This window comes from Suncus etruscus, chromosome 15, assembly GCF_024139225.1.
Source record: "Suncus etruscus isolate mSunEtr1 chromosome 15, mSunEtr1.pri.cur, whole genome shotgun sequence".
Classification (NCBI taxonomy): domain Eukaryota; kingdom Metazoa; phylum Chordata; class Mammalia; order Eulipotyphla; family Soricidae; genus Suncus; species Suncus etruscus.
Window position 1 is genome coordinate 24,450,947 of NC_064862.1, and position 25,948 is coordinate 24,476,894.

The window sequence follows — 25,948 nt, forward strand, 5'->3', positions numbered from 1 at the left end:
CAGACCTCACTGTGAAGGACCCAAGCCCACACCCACATCTCTGGGCTCCCCAAAGAAGAGCTGGGTGTGGCCTGGTAGCCCTCAACACCCCACAAGTGGCCCCTGGAGAAAATTCAAAACTGTTTCTGCCAATGTCCCTAACTAGCCTTGGCGACATGGCAGAAGGTGCCCAGGAGGGTCTCTGTTTCATCCACTACAGCATGTGATGGACCCCCAGGCCTCCCATCCAAATATCCTTTCCCAGAGTAGAGTGCCTTCCCCCCCCCCCCACAAGTGTTAGGTTGCAAACCCCAGAAAGGGATTCTGGGTAGAAGCAGACTTCGCATCAAGCCCAGAGTGTGTGTTTTGGTTCGGGCTTGTTGTGTTTGGAAATTCCAGAATGACACACGGTCCTGAGCAGAAAAGATCAACTGAAAATTTCAGGGTCCTTCCCCTCACTCGGGCTAGAGGACCAGATAAGAGACACTCACACCTGGGGCTCAGGGTCTGGTGGGATGGGCAGGGAGCAGCCAGCATCCCGCCAATGCCCCCCACAGGTGTTCGATGCCCGTGACTGCACCACGGCCCATGGCATGTTCAACTACATCTGCAACCACATCAAGTATGCCACCAACAAGGGCAATCTCAGGTGAGTGCGAGGGTGTCTCCCTCCTGGACAAACCTCACACTTTGAAGAAAGGAAGTGGACGCAGTGTCCTAAGCTGGGAAACCTCCCTCTAGCACCCATAGGTTGAGAGGGTTTGATCCTCAGCACCCCATAGAGTGTCCCCTGAGCACCTCCAGGAGTGATCCTTGAATGCAGAGCCAGGAATGAGCCATGAGCGCTGCTGGATCTGTCATTCCTTTCCTCTGCCTCCAAAAAATGTTGTCAGTTTGAGAACTTTTTCCTACCTTCGGGGTCCTCTCGCCTCTCTGTTCTCTCAGACCAGTGTTCCAGCCAGGCAGTGGGCATGTGCATCCCATAGGCCTAAGCAGCTCTGAGCCTCCTCTTCTTCCAGGAGGCCTGCCCTGATGCACTTTGTCCCTCCTCCCTTCCCCCAGATCAGCCATCACCATCTTCCCCCAGAGGACCGACGGCAAACATGATTTCCGGGTCTGGAACTCGCAGCTCATTCGCTACGCTGGCTATAAGCAGCCCGACAGCTCCATCCTGGGGGACCCAGCCAGCGTGGAGCTGACAGAGGTGCGTGTCTGCACCCCCATAGACTATGTCCCTTCCTGACTCCTGTAGAATAATCGTCCTGGATGGGGCTGGATGGAAGTGGATGATGATGGAGGGTGAGGCCTTTCTCTGCCGACCCAGGTCATGCGTTGCCAACCCTCTCCAGCCAGCAGGTCTGCAGGTTCAGGATAGCGGCAGGGAGAAAACTCACAGGCAGGTTTCAGGAAACATCAGCTTTATTCAAGGCCCTAGTCACCACATGTGTGGCCTAAAATCTTAAATCTATTTAAGCATGCTTTCTTCAGCTTACCCTGCTTCTTCCTCATCTTTCTTGCTGAATTTCCCTCCATCTCTCCTCCAAAATCCTCTCCCTCCTGGCCCTCAGGTAATCCTATTCATACCTCTCAAAGACCCCTCCCAGAAATGGCCAGGTCTTAACTAGCAGGTAAGGTTCTATAGGATAAATGGCGGGGTGGGGGTAACAACTCCTTGGGGGCAGCCCTGGGGAGGACAACCAGAGAGATACCAACCGCCCATCTCACATCTGATATAACACATGACCTTCATGTATTTCTACTTCCCACCCTCCAGCCAGGAACCGTGGTCCCATTTGACAGACAGATAGGCTGAGTATCACCGAGGCTTGTCACGGCCGTCTTGGTCCAAACATTTCAGGGAATTCTCGGGGCTCCCAGGAAAGTGGGTGCAGGGTGTGGTGAATGATAAAGTCACACGCAGTTGTGGGGTGGATCTGAATTGTGTGTCGCTATGGAAGGCTACAGGGATGTATTTAGACATGAATTTTACATGTGAGACACGGCCTATGTCAGCTTTCCTGCAAGGTTAAAAAAAAAAACTTGTGCTTTCTTGTTAGCAAGAAGCTAATCAGTACAAACTGATCTATAAGTTTCTTTACAACAGACAAATCACAGGCCTTGTTTGTGGATTACAAACCTTCTGAATGGGGCCAGAGCAATAGCACAGCTGTAGGACATTTGTCTTGCACATGGCTGACCCAGGATGGACTTGGGTCCGATCCCCGGTGTCCCATATGTTTCCCCAAGCCAGGAGCAATTTCTGAGAGCATACCCAGAAGTAACCCCTGAGCGTCACTGGATGTGGCCCCAAAACAAAACAAACAAATAAAAAACTTCTGAATGATAAGCTCCAATTAAAAGACAGCGGGAGAGTTGAGCCAGAGGTTTCTCTGGGCTCAAAAAGGCAAATTTTAACATCTCCAAGGTTTTTTTTACTCCGGGGTTGGACCCTGGGTGTCAATTCTGATATGTTAAAAGATTAGCAAGTTTAAGTCCCCCGGTGTTCTATGAAGGCTTCCTTTCATCTGTTGAGCAGGCTGCTGAAAGATAGAGAACATCTTTTAAAAGACTAATTTCACATTGAGGATGACAAAGTTCGTTTTATGTTTCTCTTGATGCTGATTTTCCCAGGTAAAGTGATACTTAATCAAGGCCATTTTTTGTGTGTACTAATTCTGTCATCTAGAGGTAAATGCTCAAATATATACATAGTAACAGCAACAGGGAGATTCTTATTAGGCCAAACAAATGTTTGCAACTATTACTGACTAAGCTTGAGAAATATCACCCTCACTTTTCCAGGAAGCAACCTCTCTTTGAGGTCTTTTCTCAGACATTCATGTTGAGGGGGCCCCAGAGCGTTTTCTGATTTTTTAAAACTTTTTATTCATTGATTGATTGACTGATTGGTTTTTGGGTCACACTTGGAGATGCTCAGGGGTTACTCCTGGCTCTGCACTCAGAAATCGCCCCTGGCAGGGTCCCTCCTGGGTCAGCCTTATACAAGGCAACAGCCCTATTGCTGTGCTATCTCTCCCATCTCGGATCTTCTGGTTTTAACTTTCCTTAAGCTGTGGTGATAGTAAAGGCTCAATGAGCACTGCAGAGGCAGTGAGCAGGGCAGAGAACAGGGTCTGCACTCACCTTGTCATCATGTGCCAGCCCCCTCTCACTAACTCACTCACTCACTCATTCATTCATTCATTCATTCATCTATACAACATTCCGACCACTCAGCCCCACAGGGAGGACATGACACTTCAGGACCCCAGCACAGCCCTGAACCCTCCATCTCCCCTTTCTGGGCACCGTCCAAGTAGCAATGGGGGCAGGTGGCAAAGGAGAAGCATGGAGTAGGTGCCATATGTATGGAGGATACCCCACTCATCCCAGCTGCCAGCCCCCATCCTCTCTTTGGCCCCCACCCCTCACCAGGGGGGCCTCAATCTTCCCATTTCCATGGCAAGTGGGTTCTCTCACTCAGGTGGCATGGGACTGGGAGGAGCTGTCACCAGACCACCCCTCAGACCCAGCCAGACTCACTGACCAACATGGGTCACTGGTAGGCCTTGTCCTCAGCACCCACACTATAAAATCACCCCACGTGCCATATCTCCAAGCCCAGGTGTTTGAACGGGTCTGAATCAGGGTCACGCATGAAATAATCCACACCAGGCTGAGGATGAAATACATACAGTCTGGCAGACTTCTACCTCGTACCTTCACAAAGCTGCCTGCCAGAACTGTCATTTTTATTGAGTCCAGAAACCACCCTTGGGTGAGCAGTCAGGACAGATTAAGGGCAGATAGCTCAGGCTATCCTGAGCCAGTCCCACCCAGTTTTACAAGGAAGACAATTTGGGGATAAATCCAAGTTGTAAACAAACACACAAAGGAACCAGGAATGATCTTTGTTTTGGGTAAAATAAGGTGTAACCTAGCATCCCACAGTGGAAACACTGCAGCCTCTTTCCCAGCCTATTCCTGGGCCCCGTTATCTGCAAAACTCACAGGCCCAGTTCTCACAGCCTTCCAGACCCAGACCGGCTCACTATACAGTGCTCCTCCATTCTTCAGCCCTTTCTGGCTTCTTAAGTATGAGACACAGGGTGCACCCAGACCAAGAGACCTGCCGGTGGGCCAGAGAGATAGCATGGAGGTAGCGTGTTTGCCTTGCATGCAGACAGATAATGGTTCAAATCCCTGCATCCCATATGGTCCCCCAAGCCTGCCAGGGGCGATTTCTGAGCCTAGAGCCAGGAGTAACCCCTGAGCACTGTGGGGTGTGATCCAAAAGACAAAAAAAAAAACAAACAAACACAGAGAGAGAGAGAGAGAGAGAGAGGAGAGAGAAGAGAGAGAGAGAGAGAAGAGAGAGAGGAGAGAGAGAGAGAGAGAGAGCTCTGCCGGAAATGCAAGAAACACCCAGACTCCTCAAACTGGGGATAAAAGGAAAGTTCATTTCCTTAGTCAAGACCTTACTTAACTGTAAAAAACATAACAATTGTGTTTAATATTGGGTTAATCTAACTGTGTATTTTAGTAAGGCTACATAAAATCAATTGATGTATGAGTTTTGTTGCTAAATATCTTAAAATATAGTAATTTACTTAATAAGTTTTCTTTTCTTTTCTTTTTTTTTTTTGGTTTTTGGGCCACACCCGGCAGTGCTCAGGGGTTACTCCTGGCTGTGTGCTCAGAAATAGCTCCTGGCAGGCATGGGGGGCCATATGGGACACCGGAATTCGAACCAACCACCTTTGGTCCTGGATAGGCTGCTTGCAAGGCAAACGCCGCTGTGCTATCTCTCTGGGCCCCAAGTTTTCATATTAATAAGCTAGTGGTGATGATTATAGGTTGTACAGTCAATCTGTTTGATCAATAGTTCTATGAAAGGAGAATATATATGAATAATACAAACCTTTGATGTCAAAATTAATTAAAATCTATTGATATTAATACTCTATTAGTGTACTATTAATAAATTAATGTTAATATAATTGATCTACTATAATTACTACTAGGCTAGTAATTAACTACTATTGAAAGTTAAATCTAGGGCCCGGAGAGATAGCACAGCGGTGCTTGCCTTGCAAGCAGCCGATCCAGAACCTAAGGTGGTTGGTTCGAATCCCGGTGTCCCATATGGTCCCTCATGCCTGCCAGGAGCTATTTCTGAGCAGACAGCCAGGAGTAACCCCTGAGCACCGCTGGGTGTGACAAAAAAAAAAAAAGTTAAATCTATAGGATTAAAGCAAATAGATTATTTGTACTATTTTACTTGTTTACTTTTTTAAAGTAGGCTGCTTTTGAAATGTAGAATTTTTAATTTTCTACTCTCTTTATCATTTTTACCAGTTTTTATTGTAGTTCAGGAAACATGGTTACAATAGTAGTGTTTAAGATGTTTTATTGACCAGAGCCATAATAAGGTGGATAAGATGATGCCCAAGGATGACAAGGCTTGATTCTTAGCATCCCATAGGACCATCAGGAGTAGTCTCTGAGCATCAACAGGTGTAGCCCCAAAATAAACAAACAAAAAAAGATTGTGATATTTATGTAGTTATGTTACCCAGCCCCAACCAAGTACCCATGACCTGACTTTGGGTGGGGGGTCCCTATCCAAGGCCTCCTCATGATCTCTGGGTGGGGTGGTTTCCAGGAGAAAGTAGTTTCCAGGAGGGCATGGTATGTGGGACATGGTCACTTGGGGTGTGGTCTATGGAAGGCCGTGATTTTCTGGACATGGTTTCCAGGAGGGTTTGGCCATTGAGTGTGGTCTATGAGAGGGCCTGGTTTCCAGGAGGGAGTGGTCTATGGGTCTTGGTCATTTGGGTGTGGCCTATGGAGCTTTGTCATTGGGTATGGTCTCTGAGAAGGCGTGATTTCTATGAGGGAGTGGTCTATGGGTCTTGGTCATTGGGTGTGGTCTATGAGAAGGTGTGATTTCCAGGAGGGAGTGGTCTATGGGTCTTGGTCATTTGGGGTGTGGCCTATTGAGGGCTTGGCCTCTTGGGTGTGGTTTCCAAGAGGATTTGGACTATGGGGGTTTGATTATTGGGTGTTGTCTATGGGAAAGCATGGCCTCCTAGGCGTGGTTTCAAGGAGGTTGTGGTCTATAGAGATTAATTATTTGGAAGGTGTGGCCTGTGAGAGGGCGTGGCCTCCTGGGCATGGTTCCAGGAGGGCATGATCTACAAGACTTGTTCATTTGGGTGTGGTCTATCGGAGGGTGTGGTTTCCAGGAGGATGTGGCCTATGAGGTTTGGTCATTTGGGGTGTGGCCTATAATAGGGTGTGGATTCTTGGGGCGTGTTTCCCTGGAAGGCATGGCCTATGGGGCTTGGTCATTTGAAAGGTGTGGTCTATGAGAAGGTGTGGCCTCCTGGGCGTGGTTTCTGGGAGGGCGTGGCCTATGGTTCTTGGTTACTTGGGTGTGGTCTATAAGAGGGCGTGACTCCTGGGCGTGGTTTCCAGGAGGGTATGACCTATGAGGGCTTGGCACTTGGAGGGTATGGTGTATGAGAGGGCATGGTTTGTGTGGTCTGTGGGGCTTGGTCATTTGGGGCCTGGTCTATGAGAGGGCATGAAGCCTGACCATAACCCCACCCCACCCCATCCCCTGGTCCGGTTGCAGATCTGCATGCAACAGGGCTGGAAACCACCTCGAGGTCGCTTCGACGTCCTGCCCCTCCTGCTTCAGGCCAATGGCAACGACCCTGAGCTCTTCCAGATTCCACCAGAGCTGGTGTTGGAAGTGCCCATCAGGCACCCCAAGTAAGCAGGGCCAGCACAGGGAGTGAGGGCAGGTGGATTTGCCCAATGACCCTTTGCATATCCTCAGACTGCCCATCCCCTCCACCAGTCCTCTCTTCTGCCTAAACTGGCTTCCAATGGGATCTTGGCCCTGAACAGAGGAGGTCTCCCAAGAATTGCCTTGAGCCCCAATCTGCTCCTCTCATTCTCCACTTCCAAACCCTAAAGGCTGCAAGAGACTCCTGTGTGACTTGGGGGTCTGAAAGAAGGCAAGAACCGGCCCTCACTCACTCATAGCAGACTCAGCAGCTAAATCAGTCCCAAGCATGGTTCTCTCCGAGGTGCCTGGGAACCAGCATGAATTCAAAGGCTCAGGCCACTGCTGTGGAGGCAGGAATTCTGCGGGTCTAAAGGGGAGCCCAGGAACCCTTTTCTGACATGGCCGTCCCTCCCACTGCCTGCATTTCAGCACCCACAGACTCCAGCCCTGTGTCCTCACCTCATGGCCTTCCCCAAGGCATCCTCTGTGAGGGGCTGAGCTGGCTGCACCGTTCTCCACAGGTTCGACTGGTTCCAAGAGCTGGGGCTGAAGTGGTACGGCCTCCCCGCTGTGTCCAACATGCTGCTGGAGATTGGGGGCCTGGAGTTCAGTGCCTGCCCGTTCAGTGGCTGGTACATGGGCACTGAGATCGGCGTGCGGGACTATTGTGACAGCTCCCGCTACAACATACTGGAGGTGAGCACTGCAATCACAGGGTAAAGGGACCTGGCTTGTGTGCCCTCACTCCCACCCGCACCTAGGGGCTTGGAGACTGCTGGCAATGCCAAAGACTTCCTGAGCACAAACACCGCACGGCCTGATGCCAGGTACTGTGCACAGAAAACACTGGGGATCCCAAGAGAAAGTATAAGGGTGAAGGCATTTAACCTTGTCTGCAGCCAATACTAGTTCCAGCCCCAATATCACCAGGAGTGACTCCTGACCACTGTCAGAGATGGTTCAAACTTCATCTAGACTACCCTCCCTCTTTAGGAAGTTGCCTTGATAAAAAAAAAAAAAAACACTGGACTGGGGCAAGATAAAAACCAGAAGACACCATGAGGGGTATTTGGTCAGAAGCCAGGGGAGCCCAACACTGAGAGAACTCACACACCTAGGGCATCTATTCAGCTGTTTCTAGAGCTTAGATAGCTCTACACCTCCATCCTGGTCAGTCCCAACAGGAAAAAGAACTGGCAGTCACCTGCTGCCATTGGTGCTATAGCAGAGACCCCTGCACAAGCAGTAAATTCCTCTGAGCTCTATAGGTTTGTGATAGGGTCAGGCTACTTGTCAGTCCCATGTCGCTGCATTTAAGCCCATTTAAACCTGACCTTTGAGGCCCAGCAGTAGTACAGTGATAGGATGTTTGCCTTGCATGTGGCCGACCTAGGACAGACCTGGGTTCGATTCCTGGCATCCCATATGGTCCTCCAAGCCTTCCAGGAAAGATTTCTGAGCACAGAGCCAGGAATAATCCTTAAGCACCGCAGGGTGTAGCCCAGAAACCTAAAATAAATAAATAATAAAAAATAAACCTGACCTGGCTTTTCAGGGAAAATCTCTGGGGAGATTCATGAGGTCCTTCCCATCAGAAGGCAGAATCCAGGGTCACAGAATGGGGTCCTGGACATTGGTTTCTTCTAGAAGCTTCCTGTTAGCAGCCACCAACCTGCGCCATGTACTGGCCAGAAGGAAAAGCCATTCAGACTCTCTTCCATGGATGTAGATTGAGTTGGTATTGGAGGGCTTAGGTTTTTAAAAAATTCATCTAAAGCTTTTCGCTGTGACTAATTTCTCTTTCTCTCTCTCACCAAAACTGTCTAAAGTGTCACGATAGTAGATCACTAGCACCCCTCATGAGAGAGCTTGGAGCTTTTACAGAAAGCACTGCCCCCCCTTCCTTTCTGCCTATGCCCCCTCGATGCCAACTTCAGTCGCCCAGCACCAAACATCTCGGGCCCCAAGAATGAATGATTAAGTCTGTTTCTTGGCTCTGGGCTGATCTTCCTCTTGCCAAGAGAAGTCACTGGTTGTCTTAAGTGAGACGCCTGCCACCCCAGCCTCCCGCTGCCAGCTGCCTTTCTCTGCCCGCCTTGACAGCTGGAGCCAGGACATGGTTTACCCACACCCCAGACACTGTCATGTTTCCCCTTCTGTAATGAGACCCGGGTTTCCACGAGTGACTGGGATTGACAGAGGCGGTGAAAAAACAAGGCTCTAATTAATAGGTTTGCCACCAGGCACTCTCCACTCCTGCCTCGAGCTTCAGTCCCCACATATGCCCCACAGGAAAATGTCTGCTTCCAAGTCTGGCATCTGGTGCCACTCCCTAGGCCCCCTGCTCCAAGGCCCAGGCCCCCTGTAGAGCCTCCATTCTGGCAGGGGTGGCCAGTTTTATCAGGCAGGGAGTGGCCAGCAGGTATCCCCAAGTTCTAAAGACCAAGGTTTGGCCAATCCAAAGTGGGGGAGATGGGTGCCAGAGAGATAGCACAGCAGTAAGGCATTTGCCTTGCATGCAGCCAACCCAGGACAGACCTTGGTTCAATCCCCAGCATCTATATGGTCCCCCAAGTCTACCAGGAGCTATATCTGAGTGCAGAGTCAGGAGTAACCTCTGAGTGCCACAGGGTGTGACCCAAAATAAATTAAAAAAAAGACACACACAAAGTGGGGGAGATGAAGGATGGGGCTTTTTCTACCAGAAGCCAAGGGTGTCACACCACAGCCCCTCTGACCCACACCTCTGCACACAGCCCCCTATGATAGGAAAGAACCCCTTCACCTTTGGAGTAATGGGATTCCTGGCACTGCCTTTGAGTCTGCCCCTTCTCATATCACACCAGCTGGCCCTGCCCACTTGAGGGCCTTAATGTGGAGCTCAGCCTTGGCACTCAACATGACAGAGACATTCCTAGCTGGATGGGTGGGTTCTCTGGCTCAGTTCATCATGCTTCAAGCTTTCTCACTTCCTCTGGGGCCTCCATCACACTAACCCCTTCCTTAGCAGAAGCCTCCCACAGATCCATGGAGTGGTCCTGGGGTTCTGGGGTCCTGTGACCACTGGTCCTCCAAGCAGGCCTCTCAAGGGCCAAATGAATCTGCCAGTTAAAAGCTCATGAGGAACAGCATTAGCTGTCCCCTTTTGCTTTTGTGGGCGAATGGGGGGACACCCCAGCCCATGATCATGCATCTCTTTCCCCTTTCAGGAAGTGGCCAAGAAGATGAACTTGGACATGAGGAAAACCTCTTCACTATGGAAGGACCAGGCCCTGGTGGAGATCAACATCGCTGTTCTCTACAGCTTTCAGGTAGCTCCAGGCAAGGGTTAGGGACTGAGGGCCAAGAGCAGGAACCACAGTTGGGGTGTGGGAATTTCTTGCATCGAGGTACCACCCACTTCCACATACCATCTCTTCACATCATGCATCCGCATGATGGCCTGTTGAGAGAAAGCTTGGGCAGAAGGGTGCATGTCTTAGGATTTTTCAGAGTCAAGGTGACAAGTATTTTCAGTGTCCCAAGACCTTCTGGCCACTTGGACTGTCACAGAATGAGGACAGAAACTCTCAGGCAGAATCTGCATCTAGGGTGGTGAGGGTGACTTTGTAGAATGGCTGGAAAATACTACCAGGCCATAGTGAAGAGCAAAGAGGTGGAGGAATAATTACTAATAACTGCCAGGTCAGTGGCTTCAACCAGAGAGCTGAGGTTCCTTTCCTCTATACTCCAGGGCTTGAGGGTTTGGAATGCCCCCCCACACACACACACACCCTGTGAACAGGCCATCTCCTTAGTCACATAGTCACGTGACTCCAGGGCTCAGATCCATGGAGATGGGTGAGAGACACAGGATTGGACTGTCCACTCTAAAGCCTGGGGACAGGGCACCAGAAATACAAGCTCTGGTGGGCTTCCCAAGGTGCCAAGGCAGGGGAGAGGTGAGCAGATAAGCCATAGAGGAAGAGATTATTGGGGCCGGAAATATAGAGCAGTGGATAAGGAGGACTCTGCAGTCCCCAGTTTGATTCCCAGCACCATGTAGGGTCCCCTGGGCCCTGCCAAGAGGAATTTATGAAACCAGAACCAGGAGTAAGCCCTGAGCACACAAGCTGTGATCCAACCACTCCCCTCAAAAAATGGGGCACATGGGGCCAGAGATATAGAACAGCGGTAGGGCATTTGCCTTGCATGCGGCCGATTCAGGATGGGCTTGGGTTCAATCCCTGGTATCCATATGGTCACCCAAGCCAGGAGCAATTTCTGAGTGCAGAGCCAGGAGTAATCCCTGAGCACTGGTGGGTGTGGCCTAAAAACTAAGGGGGGACCTGTGGAAGGACAGGTGTTGGGGACAGATGGTATACTCACTTCTTAGCCAGCTGGCCCCCATTTTTGCTCAGCCTCTTGCTTTTGCTCAATCTTCTACTATGCTCTCACAGGACTCAGCTATGTTCTAGAAACACTTTTCCTCTTAAAGAATGTTTCTCTTCCACCAAAAGTGAGTTCTCCTCCATAGAATGTTATTGTCTCAGGAAAAATGAAATTCTGACAGACACCCCAGCTGAAGGAATCTTCCATGGAAACTGGGGGTTCCCCTCGTGAAAGAGAAAGAGAGGTCAGAGCTATGGAGGGTGTGATGTGGCATTGGGGGTGAAACAGCCACGTCACCACCACATCCGTCACCCCAAATTACCATTGTACAAAGTGGGCTGGAGGAAGGAGAGGAGGATGGACCAGATGTTCTTGCAGTGCCATCCAAAGGACATTCTTGGGGTTCAATCAGGAGAGAGACAGAGGGGTGTTGTACCGGCCTAAACCTGATGCCTGAGCTAGGGGAAGGGGAAGCTAACCCCTGACCATCTGCCCCTCACCCCACAGAGTGACAAGGTGACGATTGTGGACCACCACTCGGCCACCGAGTCCTTCATCAAGCACATGGAGAATGAGTACCGCTGCCGGGGGGGCTGCCCAGCCGACTGGGTGTGGATTGTGCCCCCCATGTCCGGTAGCATCACCCCAGTCTTCCACCAGGAAATGCTCAACTACCGACTCACCCCGTCCTTCGAGTATCAGGTTCTGCCCTCTCCCTGCCCATCCCTCCCCTGCAGTCTGCACCCTATGTGTTCAGTGGGGCTATGGGTAGTCTTGGGGTACAACATAAATCTCCCTGGGATATGGATGAAGACACAGAAGGGAGAAGGTCCTAGTAGGAAAAGAGTTGGGGGGGCTGGACAAGCCCCTGGGTCCCCCGCAAAGACATCCAGTCACCTTCCTCTCACTGGCCTCCGACAAGCCTGGACACCCCAACCTCCATGGACCTTGGGCCAAACAGGGGGCAGCCAGAGCCCTTCGAAGCAATGAGCTTCACCCTCCTCTCTGTCCAGCCTGACCCTTGGAACACCCACGTCTGGAAAGGCACCAATGGGACCCCCACCAAGCGGCGAGCTATCGGCTTCAAGAAACTGGCAGAGTGAGTGTCCCAGTAGGGCAAAGCGGGGAGACTGGCCTGATGTTCATGAGCCTGCGATAGGTGCCAAGCAGTGCCGGGCTCAATCTAGGGGTGTGATTCCTGCTTGGGGGTGCCATCGACTCTGCCTCCACACCCAGGTGGAATGGTGCCACCTGTCTTCCCCTGCCACAGCTCAGAGTGTCCCTCTCCTTGCCCCACTGTCCTGCCTTGCCTACTCCAAACAGCAGTGACAGCGACCACATTCTAGTAGGTCTCAACAGGTAGCATTGAGCTGGCGACAATGGTTCTGCAGAGTTGGCCACTTTGAGTCATGTCACCTCTCTTGTATGACAGATGGACAGGAAGTTACAGCCCTCAGAGGAAGGAGGGTTTGGGGTGCAGCCCTGGGCATACACATACCCAAAGAAAACCCGTGCAATGCATGGCCAGGCTGAGGACATCTCATCTGTCTGTTCCTTCAGCAGCTGACGAGGCTGGTGGGGGACAGTCCCTGAGCTGGGCAGAAGGCAGGTGGCATGGAAGCCCCCTGGAGCCAGGGGGATATGAGTGCTGCTCCTGTTAGGGTCCAAGTTGACCACCCAAGTCGGTGCTGAGAGTCAGAGACTATCGCCAATAATACAATACAGAAAAGGGAGTTTATTCTGCTAGCCAAGGTCCAAGTCTCATCCAATCAGGGGAGTCTTGACAAGAACCCCGAGATAAATCTTCAGAAAGTTTATATGGGGATTTATAGGCTTCAACAACTCAATCATTTCATTGGTTAATACAACAATGCAAGCATTTCAACCATTTGAACAGAAATCAGATCATGCTTAGGGTGGATGTCCCAACTTATTGTTTATTCAACTTTGTGTCGGGGGTCTTTGTCTGGTGAAACATTCAGACCTACCTACTTCCTCTATTTCAGTTGAGCTGAATAGGGAGGGTCCTGCCCTTCATAGGGTACATTTTATGGTTTTATCTTTGGGCTAACACTCTCTCCCTATGGGGAAATTATAAAGTGGAAAAACATTTTACAGTGGCTTTACTAGGGGTTTAGGACCACCTTAGCCCTAGGTCCAGTGGGCTTTGGTTCTCACACATGGCTCTTCCAGACAGCCATGCATGGGCCAGAGAGTCTCTCAGTGACTGAGTCAGGGGAGGAAGTCCCAGAAAGTTTATGCCACATGTGAAGCAGGGCTGGATCTGTAGAGTGAGATGGCCAAGATGCCACTGAGCCCAGACAGCAGAAGGGGCAGACTGCCATCCATGTTGTTGAAAATTTGAGCATGATGATGCCCAACTCCAAAGAAAGCACTCAATGGGCCCATCATTCTGTTTAAGTTGTGTAAGCAACAAGATTAGCTGTGCAGTCGGATCCAGCAGAGCTGGCCCATCCTGATAGATGGATCCAGTGACGTCTTGTTCTGGAAATGTAACAGCACTGGCCCAGCTCCCTTAGACACCCAGGATCTTGTCAGGAAAGAAAACTCCTGGGACACAGAGTGAGGGCAGGACAGAAAAGGTGGGTCTAGCCTTGAGAAAGATTCAGGCAGGGAAATGCTGTCCTGGACATAAGGAAAACAGCTCCATCAGAGCTCCACTTTTGGGGCTGGACCATAACACAGCAGGAGGACACTTGTCTTGCATGCAGCCAAACCAGGTTCAATCCCCAACATCCCATATGGTACCCAAAACCTGCCAGGAATGATTTCTGAGCACAGAACCAGGAGAAACCCCTGAGCATCATTGTGTGTGGCAAAAATTAAATTAGGGGCCGGAGAGATAGCATGGAGGTAAGGCGTTTGCCTTTCATGCAGGAGGTCATCGGTTTGAATCCCGGCGCCCCATATGGTCCCCTGTGCCTGCCAGGAGCAATTTCTGAGCCTGGAGCCAGGAATAACCCCTGAGCACTGCCAGGTGTGACCCAAAAACCAAAAAAAAAAAAAAAAAAATTAAATTAATAAATTAAAGCCAGAGCAATAGTACAGCAGGTAGGATGCTATCTTTCACCATAACTGAACCAGGTTTAATCCCCAGCACCCAATATGGTCCCCTGAGCATAGAGCAAGGAGTAATATTGCCAGGTGTGGTCCAGCTCCAGTGCGTGTGTGCGTGCGTGTGTGTGTGTGTGTGTGTGTGTGTGTGTGTGTGTGTGTGTGTGTGTAATAGTCCACACAGAACAGCCCCCAGACTCCACCTTCCTACCAACTCGCTCCATGGCCTTCATTTACCCCATGGGGGAGAAGGATATGCCAGACTCAGGATACCAGAGAGTGGCTGTCCTGAGGTTGAAGGACCAGCTGTTGCTCCCTCATGCCCCTCTAAGGCATCCCTTGTCCCCCTGAGGGACTGGGGTTGCCAGTTCCCAGAGTGTTGGGAGCAAATGATCTGGCTGAAGTCCTGGGGATTCACTGCACTAACCACCCTACTGCCTCACACCTTCCCCTTAATATCATGGACCCCCAATGTTAGTGCCCCACAAGGCCACACTACCATCCCTACACAGACCCTGGGAGTCGGCCTGGACAGCCCAAGGCACCTGTTTTTGTTTGTTTGTTTTCAGTTTTTTGTTTGGGGGCCCATACCCAGCGATTCTCAGGGCTTACTCCTTCCTGTCCCTGTATTCAGGAATCATGCCTGATGGTGCTTAGGGAGGCCATATGGGATACAGAAACTTGAACCCAGGTCAGCCCTGTGTAAGGCAAACGCCCTCTCCACTGTACTACTGCTCCAGTTCCCCAAGGGCCCCTCTGTGTCTGGCCCTCCTCCCTCCCAGCTACAGAGACTGTCCCACAGTGGTCACATGTCCCTGCTGTCCCAGTAAGACCCAGGGAGGCCGAGGGCCTGTGACTTCATCTCCATTCTATGCGGCTGCAAAGTGTAGGGTGGGGGGGGGGGAGAACAAAAGCACTAATCATGCTGTTACTTTTGGGGAGAAACAAAGGGAGTTAATTATAGATGCTGTTCTCTGTTGCTCTCATTCAAAGGGGGCCCTCGGCACCTTTTCTTCCTCAGAGCCCCTCCCCTTGAACTCTGTGGGCCCCTGCAGAGTGGGTGGGCACCCAAGATTCCTAAAAATGATGGATTTGCCACTACTGATCTCCAGGTGGGATAATTAGCCAAGTTTCTATTCTGTGATTCCTGGTTAGAACAGCGGGACTGCTGGTTCGGAAGGGGAGCCCAGGTAGTTTTGAACACACACACACACACACACACACACACACACACACACACACACACACACACACACATCACCTTCCATGGAGAGAAGGAAGGTTTTAGAATGTTCCAGGGGCCTGCACCACCAAATGGTTTGGTTGGTTGGTTTGGTTTTAGTTTTTGAGCCATACCTGGTGACGCTCAAGGGTCACTCCTGGTTCTACATTCAGAAATCACTCCTGGAGGGCTCAGGGAACCATATGGGATACGGAGGATCAAACCCGAATCTGTCGTTTGCAAGGCAAACTCCTTACTCGCTGTGCTATCGCTCTGACTCCCAACTCCAGTGAGGGTTGTCCAGAAAGAGGTGTTCGGTGGGCCAGAGAACCTGAGTGGCAGTGCTGCCCACACATCCCCATCTCTGCTTTTCGGGGCTCAGGCCTCTCAGAGGGGTCCCTTCTGGCTCAGGCCTGTTGGCTTGCTAGTGATGTGCTCGTTTCTCTCTTCCTCCCACAACCCCTCACAGGCATGTGACTATAAACATAATCCCAGAGTATGTATCACGTTCTCTCTGCTCTGAGCAGAGAGCAATGGAATACAGAAACAATTGGTGGGGGCAAAACTTGACAACCCAAAGGGGTCAGGGCTGGGGTCCCTCAGTTAAGAGACAAACACTCCACAATACAGACCATCTATGGCAGGAGCCATAGGACCGCACAGGTAGGGCGCTTTGTTTGCATACGGTTGACCAAGTTTCAATCGATGGCATCCCATAGGATCCCCTGGGCACTTCCAGGAGTGATTATTGAGTGCAGAGCCAAGAGTAAGCCCTGAGCATCACCGGGTGTGGCTAAAAAGAAAAAGAAACAACTGAACGAATATGGAATGAATATAAAAACTAATAGAGAGATTTTGGGTAGGGGCTTGGAGTGGGTGAGGGCATTGTGACGTTTGGCCACTAGAGCTGGCAGTTCAAGCAAGGGTCTAGGTATCAGGGGGTGCTGCTTCAGCTACCAGCTCCAGGGCCACACCCAGAAGTGCTCAGGGGACCATGTGGTACAGGAACTTGAACCCAGGCAGAGCACAAGTTGAATGTACTCCCTAACCACTGTACTATCCTGTAGCCCTGGAGGAGTTTTACAGAAAGATAGCTCGGGTAGATATCTCAGTAGAGCCATACAAAATCCAAGTTTCCTCCATCTCAGGAGACATCAGGGGGCATTCCTAAGAGTCCAGGCTGTCCTTTGGTGTGTCCCATCCTTTATCTTCTCTCTTTCTCTCTTCTCTCTCTCTCTTTCTCTCTCTCTCCTCTCTCTCCTCTCTCTCTCTCTCCCTCTCTCTCTCTCTGTCGTTCCCATTTTTCTCTCCTTCCTCTTGCCCCAGAGCTGTCAAGTTCTCTGCCAAACTGATGGGCCAGGCCATGGCTAAACGGGTCAAAGCAACCATCCTTTATGCCACGGAGACAGGCAAGTCACAGGCCTACGCCAAGACCTTGTGTGAGATATTCAAACACGCCTTTGATGCCAAGGTAGGTCGGGCACAAGGAGTCCAACCCCTCAAGATGTGTGAAAAGGAAGCTAGGGGAGACCAAGAGGAAGGGAAGTTGGGTGGGGGGAGATTGAGAGAGGGAAGAGCCCCCATCATCCAATAGATACAGGTCTACACACATATCTTGGGGAGATGAGATCTTCTCACTATGCAGGAGTCACAAGGCAAAGGCCTGTCTCTAGCCCTATCTTCTGCTAGAAGGTTCTCAAGTCCATTTGGGAAGCTTCTCAAGGTCACTATGTCCATTTTCTCAGAATCTTCCAGCTGCAAATAATGGCTTATAACTTCCCCCAAAGAGCATACATGTTGCAGATAGTTGGCAGGTGGGGATCTTGCCTTGAATGCAACCATCCTGGGTTCCATGCAGCCTTGTGCCCCACCAGGAGCAATCCCGAGCACAGTTAAGCCTGAACACTGCTTGTGTGACCCAAAAACAAAGAATCTGGAAAGCTCCCCAAATGTGCTCCTCCTGGTCCCATTTCTTTTCAAGGCACATCTCTGAGGTTCTGGTTTCTCTAGAACATTCTTGGAAACACACTGCTGCAGTGGGAAACACTGGGTGGGTCACAGGCATTCTTGAGGCAGACCCTCTCAATTTGGGGTGTCCAGACCCTCCATACCACTCAGGACCAATTACACAGGGTCAGATCTAGCTGAGGGACACCCCTCAGCCCCAGCCTGAATGCCATCCAAAAGATGTCAGGGTATAAGATTCTCAAAGCTCTTGGTGTCTGCTACAACCTTGGGTCCCTGCTCCCTCAGGGGTCCTGAAGATCAGTGGCTGTCTTAGGGTCCCACACCATAAAAAAACTATAAAGAACCCACTGGGACCCCCCTGAGCTCGAGCTGTGCTTCCTCAACTGCTCCCCCAAGTGGCACCCAAGTCCCCTTCCTGCTCCCCTGTCACCATTCCCATCATCCACCAGGTCATGTCCATGGAAGAGTATGACATAGTGCACCTGGAACATGAAACTCTGGTCCTGGTGGTGACCAGCACCTTTGGCAATGGAGATCCCCCCGAGAATGGAGAGGTGAGAAGGGCCTTGCGGAAGAAGGGTTGCCCCCACCTCCACATCCACCTGTTTCTCGGTCCTAGGATCGTCCCAGTGTCAAGCAGATTTAATTTGGATCCAAGTTGGGGTCTTTCCAAGTGTCCCTTCGTCATGTCCTGGGAAGGCCCATTTCAGTCCCTTGCTCCAGAAGAGACAAGTGGAGACTTGTGTGACCCCCTACCTGGGGTTCTTTGAGCAGACGGAATTGCAGTTCCAGCTCTGCTACCCCACCTAAATGCCCCCAACCCAGCCTCAGGCCTCCAAACCTATGGCCCAGCCTGTAGTGCTCTGTGAGCCTGGCCTCATACCTCTCTCCTCTCTTCTGGGCAACAGAAATTCGGCTGCGCTCTGATGGAAATGAGGCACCCCAACTCGGTTCACGAGGAGAGGAAGTAAGTGCACGGCCCAGTTGGGTACCCCGACACCCCCCATGCCCACCCTTCCACAGCAGCAGTTCTGATTGGAGGCCACAAGGCTCTGTCAACTTACGTGATTCATGAGCACCCAAGGGTGTCTGTTGGGGCACGAGGCCTGGTGGTCTTGTTCCAAAAAGACTAAGTCTTGTCCTGACATGTTAGTTTGAAAGAGACTAACTCAGAAACGAATGTGAAGATGGCAGCCATGCTGCTTAGAGACCAAGTGACACATTAAAGAGCTGCCATCAAGGCCACTATGCCAAAAAATCCTGCTCAGGGAGGGCCCACAGCCAAATTCAAGGTCCAAATTCAAGTGTCCAATGACACTGCCCAGGGTCCATAGGGGCTGGACGCTTATATGGGCTGGTTTCTCTGGTTCTTTCTCAAAAAGAAAGGCTCCAGGTTTGATCCTTGGAACTTCTTACGAGCCTATTAGGAGTGACCTCACAGCTCAGAGCCAGGCATAAGTGCTGAGCAAAGTCAAATGTGCCCCAATTCCCCCCAAAAAAAGATTCATCATGTCATCACAGTGACCTTTGAGAATCCCTTTGTCTCCTGAGAATGGAGAGCAGAGGGCAGGGGCTCCAGAACTGCTTCTTAGGGCAGCCAGGACAGATCCCTTCCTGACCAGAGCAGGTGGGCTTCGCCTTGTTTCCCACCTTGTCCCGGTGCTCCCCGATTGCAGGCTCCCCTCAGTGCTCCTTCGGGGAGAGAGAGGGGGTTCCATCCGTTCTCCTCTCTAGGAACCCGGAACCCTTGCGTTTCTTTCCCCGTAAAGGCTCTGCCCTTCCCCGAAGCGAACTGGGAGACCGGGTTCTGGCTCTAAGCCTTGACAGCAAGCACAGGTAGCTAGTGCATGGGCCAGCACGTGAGTGTGTGCACATGTGTTCACGTGTGTACAAGCATGTGTGTGCGCATGCCAGGGGCCCAAGCCTGGTTCTCTCCAGGAGTCCTGTGTTCTAACCGCGCTGTGCTTATTGACCCTGCATCCTGCCGGCAACCGGCCACTCATGATGCCCCCCCCCAAAAAACCTTCAGTCTTTTCTCCTCCACCAAATGAGAAGAAGTGATTTCTGCTGCAGCACCCCTGGGAAAGGCTGGGGGATCCGAGAAGAATAACAAGGAGGGAAAAACATTTGGAAAAACCTCCAGCCGCATATAAATTCATGGGCAGCTATTTTTACCCCACAACTAGCAACCAAGCCCTCCCACACGAATGAAGCAGCCGCCCCCTGATCTGCCGCGTGTCTTATTTGGAGAGGTGACTCAATGCGAGGACTATTTTGGGGCAGAAAATACACTTCCATCCATTTAGAACTTTCCCTGATGCTGAAGCGAAACTTCGAAGCAGGTCCGGCTCAGACGCCCTGTGACTCCCCCCTACCCCCTCCTTGCACGAGTTTCTGTGTCTTGTTTTGGGTTTTGAGAGGAGGGAAGGATTTCGGGGTAGGGGCTGGCTGGAGTGTGTCTTGGAGATTTGGGGTTTTGTTTGATTTTTTTTTGTATTGTTTTTTGCCTCTTCTGAGAACAGAACTGAACTGAACCACTTTCGGAGGAGAACTAGGATATTGATTCTTTTTTGTTTAAAACACAAATATTCTACAGTTCTGATGCTGAAGTTTCTGTCCCAATGGTTTTAGTTTTGGTCCCAATGGTCCCTTGAGAAAGATTTCCTCAGGCAGCCTCCTCCTTTCTCAAGTGGATTAGTCAGTGGAATTTCTCCTGTCTGTGGGGAAGGTGCAAGTCTGTGAGTTTTTGTGGAAAGAAAGGGCAGTGCACAGGTGAAACTTTCTACCTTGTATAAACATTCCCTCTCTGTGCAGCCAATACAGAACCATGACCACTATGCCCTTGGAATGAGCTAATAAAGGTGATAACTTTGAAAATGTGGGTGGGGGGCCAGGAGGTGTCGCTAGAGGTAAGGTGCCTGCCTTGCCTGCGCTATCCTTGGCCAGACATAGGTTTGATCCCCCAGCGTCCCATATGGTCCCCCAGGCCAGGAGCGACTTCTGAGCGCATAGCCAGGAGTAACCCCTGAGCGTCACCGGGTGTGGCCCAAAAACCAAAAAAAAAAAAAAAATGTGGGTGGGCACAGCAGGGAGGATATTTACCTTGCACTCGGCCAACCCAGGTTCAATCCCCAGCATTCTATGCAGTCGACTGCCATGAATTTCTGAGCATAAAGCTAGAAGTAACCCCTGAGTGCCACAAGGTGTGGCCCATCAACAAAACAAAAATGGAGGTGTTCTCCACCTTGAGCTATAGGTGGGGTGGTCTCTGTCAGGGACAACACAAGTTTGGTGCCACGAGGTGAGATCTGGAGATCAGCAACCTTAGCATCTCCTGGCAGTTGTTCAGAACTGCAGAGCATCTCTGGAAAAACAGGCTGTGTTTTGACAAAGGCCCAGGCACAATTCTTGTGCTCTGGAAATTTGGGAGGACGGTTGCATAACTGCTTAGTGAGGGAGTAGCCCCCGCTTCTTGCTGAGTGTGGGCAGTCCATGTTTCCCGAGTGGTACAAGCTTGGGAGCCTTGTCAATCCAACTGGCGGACAGTGCAGAGAGCAACCTTTCTCTTGCAGGTGGGCAAAAGCAGGTGGACAGGTCCTAGAATATTCTAGATCATTCTCAAGCCATTCTAGACTGATCGCAAAAGCACTCTCTGATGGGGGTGGAGGGTCTCACACCACAACCTACTACTGAAAGTCCATCATGAGGGCCTCCTGGACAGTACTCACAGATCTCTTTCGTTTTGTCAGGAGCTACAAGGTTCGCTTCAACAGCGTGTCCTCTTATGCTGACTCCCAGAAATCCTCCGGCGATGGATCTGAGCTCAGAGACAACTTTGAGAGTACTGGCCCCCTGGCCAATGTGAGGTGAGTGGGGGTCTGGGGAGACAAAAGTTCTTGAGAAATAAGTTTTAGTATCCAAGTGAGCCCTTTGAGGCAGAGGGTAAGGGCTCCCTTCCCCTCAGACATCCATCCACCTGTACCTCAATTGACTAGGAATCTCCTAGCTTTCTACCCAGGTCCTATCTGTGACCTCTTCCCAAACCCTTATCATTTGAGCTTCACCCTGTACTCTGGCCCCTCAGCTCTGGGCATTTCTCAGTCTGGCCAGAAACTTCTAACCCCCAAATCCCACCACAATGTGGAGTTTTTGATACAGGTGGGCAGCCATGACCACCAGTGATCTGGGCAGAATTTTGGGCTGGTATTGGGCCCATGCCATTTCTTTATGGCTGATTGTTGGTTGGTTTGGTGGTCACCCTAGCTGTATTCAAGAGTTTCTCCCAGCCATACCCAGGAATGATTCAGTAGTGGGGGTTGGACTCCAAGCCTTCTACATGCAGCACACACACTCAGACCACTGGTTCATCCCTTCAGTCTCAACCTGTTTATAATTTCCACAATTCACTCAAGTGAGTCCTTCTAACCAATCATCTACCCAACCATCCACCCAACTATCTAACCAACCATCTACCCAACCATCCACCCAACTATCCATCCACCCAACCATCTAGCCAACCATTTATCCACCTGACTATCCATCCACCCAACCACTTAACTAACCATCTACCCAAACATTTATCCATCTAACTATCCATTTATCTACCCATCCATCCACCCAATCATCCATCCAACCTCCACCTGACTCTCCATTCACCCAACCTTTTTTTTTTTTTTTTTTTTTGGATTTTTGGGCCACACCCAGCAGTGCTCAGGGTTTACTCCTGGCTATCTGCTCAGAAATAGCTCCTGGCAGGCACGGGGGACCATATGGGACACCGGGATTTGAACCAACCACCTTTGGTCCTGGATCGGCTGCTTGCAAGGCAAACGCCGCTGTGCTATCTCTCCGGGCCCTCACCCAACCATTTAAATAACCATCCACATAACTATACATCCACCCAACCATCTAACCATCCACACAACCATTTATTCATCCACCCAACTATTTTCCTGACTATCCAGGAGACCAAGGGATGGTCTTTTCCCAGGGGAGTCCAGGGGAAGACAGTGCGGAGACACTGCCTGAGCTTATGCTTCATGGTTTTGGGGGGACAACCTTCAATTAGGGCCCCTTCGTGCCAGGGACTCCTTCCTCACCTGTGCAAGCTACCAGTTCATGCTCTGGTTGGATCATGCCCCCAGTCCTCCTTTCTCTGCACATAAGGCCACCAGTCCCGTGAACTTGGGGGCCACACCTGATGCCCCCTTTTTCATAAGTTCTCTAAGGACTGTTGGGTAGTTAAAACTGCAGTTTGTGGACTGGGGAGCCTAGACTAAGCCATCCTCATCACTGCCTTTCTGTGTTACTCATGGCAGGTTCTCAGTGTTTGGGCTTGGCTCTCGAGCCTACCCCCACTTCTGCGCCTTTGGCCATGCCGTGGACACACTCCTGGAGGAACTGGGTGGGGAGCGAATCCTGAAAATGCGGGAGGGCGACGAGCTGTGTGGACAGGAGGAGGCATTCAGGACATGGGCAAAGAAAGTCTTCAAGGTACAGTGCGAGGGCACATGGTCCCACACCCACACATGCAGGGCCAGAAAAAGAGGGACTCCCAGGGGAGTTTCCCTGATGGAGCCAATTCCAATACACTTTAGATGGCTCCAATGGATTTGGGGAGAATGAGGGTCTGAAATCAGACAGTCTCCACCCCAAATCTCATCCCTTGCCTTCTGGGTAAGGAGCTGGTATTGGCACCTTAGAATCTTGGGACTGTGAGAGGCCCCCCTCAATTTCTGGGGTAAGCAGGGAACAGAGCTGGCGAGCCAGAGCTAAGACCACAGTCCAATCTCACATCTACCTGGACAAGTCTCCTTCCTCTTGGCTTAGATTTTTGTCCATGAACTGTTTACAGGGTAATGGATACTGAGAGAGATGAGTGAGAGAAGATTCCAGGCTGTTCATGATCAGAGAGAATGGTGGGGGTAGGGTTGCCAGGTGCTGAGGAAAGGGCCTGGGTGTGCTTTTGTGGATGAGAAAGATGTTTTGAATCCAGATCTGGGTGGTAGTTGTGCGAAGAGAGACTCAACCACTACATAGGACCTTTTTTGTTTTGTTTTGTTTGGGTTGAATCTGGGGCCACATTCAGCGTTGTTCAGTGCTTACTCCTGCTTTGTGCTCAGGAGTCATCCTGGCAGTGCTCTGGGGACCCTAAGGGCAGTACAAGGACCAAAAGTACCTGAATCTCTATACTATCTCTCTGGTTGAATGAATGGATAGTCAGGTGGATGTTTGGGTGGATGGATAAATGGTTGGGTGGATGGTTATATGGTTGGGTAGATGGTTAGATGGCTGAGTGGATGTATAGTTATGTGGATGGTTGTTTAGATGGTTGGGTGGATGGATGGGTGGATAAATGGATAGTTGGGTGGATAAATGTTTGGGTGGGTGGTTGGTTAGGTGGGTGGGTGGGTGGATGGATAGTCAGGTGGATAAATGATTGGCTAGATGGTTGGTTGATGGATAGTTGGGTGGATGGTTAGGTAGATGGTTAGATAGTTGGGTAGATAAATAGTTGGGTGGATAGTTGGGTAGATGGTTGGTTAAATGGTTGGGTGGATTGATAGTTGGGTAGATAAATGTTTGGGTGGATGGATTGATGGATGGATGGATGGATGGATGGATGTGTGGATGAATGTGTGGATGAAGAGATATATGCCATGATTTGAGGCTGTTAGAGAGGAGTCCCACTTCATTAAAAGAGGCCACCAAACAACCCCACCTGTTCCACAGGCAGCCTGTGATGTGTTCTGTGTGGGTGATGACGTCAACATCGAGAAAGCCAACAACTCCCTTATCAGCAATGACCGCAGCTGGAAGAGAAACAAGTTCCGCCTCACCTTTGTGGCCGAAGCTCCAGAACTCACACAAGGTAGGACATTCCTCCCTGACTACCCTATCTCCTGGGATAGAAGTCAAGTTGGGGGAGAGGAAAGATGGGAGCAGTCACCTCTGAAATGTATCTCAAAGATGGGGCTGAGTACCTTAGCATCCTTTCACATAGCTGCTCTGCTCCTACCCGGGTCCTTGGTTTGGGGGACATACCCAGTGATGCCCAGGGGTCACTCCTGAATCTGTGCTCAGGAATTACTCCTGGTGGTACTCAAGAAACCATAGAGGATGTCAGGGATCAAACCCTGGTTAGCCACATACAAGGCAAGCACCCTTCCTGCTGTACAATATGCTCTGGCCTTGCTTTGGCTCTTGAGAGACGTTTTTGCTTAGCCTCTTCCCAGTTCTGTTTCTCCTCCCGCAGGTCTGTCCAATGTCCACAAAAAGAGAGTCTCAGCCGCTCGAGTTCTCAGCCGTAAGAACCTTCAGAGTCCCCAGTCCAGGTAGGAGGCCCCAATATCTCTGCACTAAGATACAGTCTGTTTCCCATTACACTAAAGAAAACAAGCAAGACAATATATTTCTTAGACTAATAAGTCAAATGTATGCTTCCAGTAGAATTGCTTCCTGAGTTAGCAAGGGAGTTTGGGTTTAAAATACTCATGGATGGTATTGGAGCCATAACACAGCAGTAGGACGTTTGTCTTGCACACAGTCACCTGGGACAGAATCTGGGTTTGATCCCCAGCATCCTATATGATCTCTCAAGCCTGCCAGGAGTGATTTCTGAGCACAAAGCCAGGAGTAACCCCTGAGTGCTGCCAGGTGTGGCCCAAAAAATAAAAAAATATAAAATAAATACTCAGGGATAGCATAGCCTGGTATATGGCGAATCCAGGTACCATGCCCTTGTACCCCAATTGGTCCCCCAAGCTCACCAGAAATGATCCTGAACTCAGAGCCAAAAGTAAGCCCTGAGAACCTCAGTGTGACCCAAAATAAACTAAAATAAAACACCCATTTTATTTCCCCTTTCTGTGTTGTGGAAAGGCAAGAGTTAAGTAATATGGGGGTTGGGGGGACTCTCAAGTTCCTGGACTCAACACTCAGCAAAAAGCCTTCAAAAACCCTCTTCCCCAATCAACCAGAGCACAGAAAAGAGAGTCATTCCCACATGTTTGGATGCTAAGTTTGGCCAAGACCCAGAATAGCCTCCTCGCTACGTGACCTACAGGAGACAATTTCCAGAAGCAGGATCAAAGTCACTTCCAGGTCAGCCCAGAAGGCTGTGGCCTAGATCGGGCTCATTTTTGAAAGCTGGTCTCCAGTACTCCTGCTGTCGAGCCCTAATGTCATGTCCAGCTTTCGATGGTTTTTCGTAAAAATAATTGAGGAACCAGAGTGATAACACAGTGGTAGGGCATTTGCCAGGACTGACCTGGGTTTGATTTCTGGCATCCCATATGGTCTCCCGAGCCAGCCAAGAGTGATTTCTGAGTACAGAGCCAGGAGTAACCCCTGAGCTCCTCCAGGTATGGCCCAAAAACAAAAAAAAGGGGGGGGGGAAATAATTGAATGAAAATATCTTGAAACTCTCCCTCACTTCCTCTACCCAAGGCCAAAGTCAGACTGTATGACTATAAGAAAGCACAAAACTCCCTCCCCCTAGAGATCTTAATTGCAAGCAAGCTACTTGGGGTGGG

The 25,948-nt window shown here is 50.5% G+C and overlaps 1 protein-coding gene across 1 annotated transcript in view; it reads left to right on the top strand.

Annotated features, from left to right (window-relative positions):
- Positions 1 to 25,948, top strand: part of NOS1 (nitric oxide synthase 1) — an 86,869-nt gene that overhangs the window by 42,325 nt on the left and 18,596 nt on the right. The window contains exons 7-21 of the mRNA XM_049788893.1: positions 537 to 628; positions 1,042 to 1,183; positions 6,620 to 6,759; positions 7,300 to 7,474; positions 9,988 to 10,089; positions 11,657 to 11,851; positions 12,163 to 12,248; positions 16,773 to 16,917; positions 17,864 to 17,968; positions 18,323 to 18,381; positions 19,149 to 19,250; positions 21,164 to 21,280; positions 22,733 to 22,907; positions 24,147 to 24,285; positions 24,670 to 24,748. Of these exons, the coding sequence (XP_049644850.1) occupies positions 537 to 628; positions 1,042 to 1,183; positions 6,620 to 6,759; positions 7,300 to 7,474; positions 9,988 to 10,089; positions 11,657 to 11,851; positions 12,163 to 12,248; positions 16,773 to 16,917; positions 17,864 to 17,968; positions 18,323 to 18,381; positions 19,149 to 19,250; positions 21,164 to 21,280; positions 22,733 to 22,907; positions 24,147 to 24,285; positions 24,670 to 24,748 (1,853 nt within the window). The remainder of the gene's footprint in view (positions 1 to 536; positions 629 to 1,041; positions 1,184 to 6,619; positions 6,760 to 7,299; positions 7,475 to 9,987; positions 10,090 to 11,656; positions 11,852 to 12,162; positions 12,249 to 16,772; positions 16,918 to 17,863; positions 17,969 to 18,322; positions 18,382 to 19,148; positions 19,251 to 21,163; positions 21,281 to 22,732; positions 22,908 to 24,146; positions 24,286 to 24,669; positions 24,749 to 25,948) is intronic.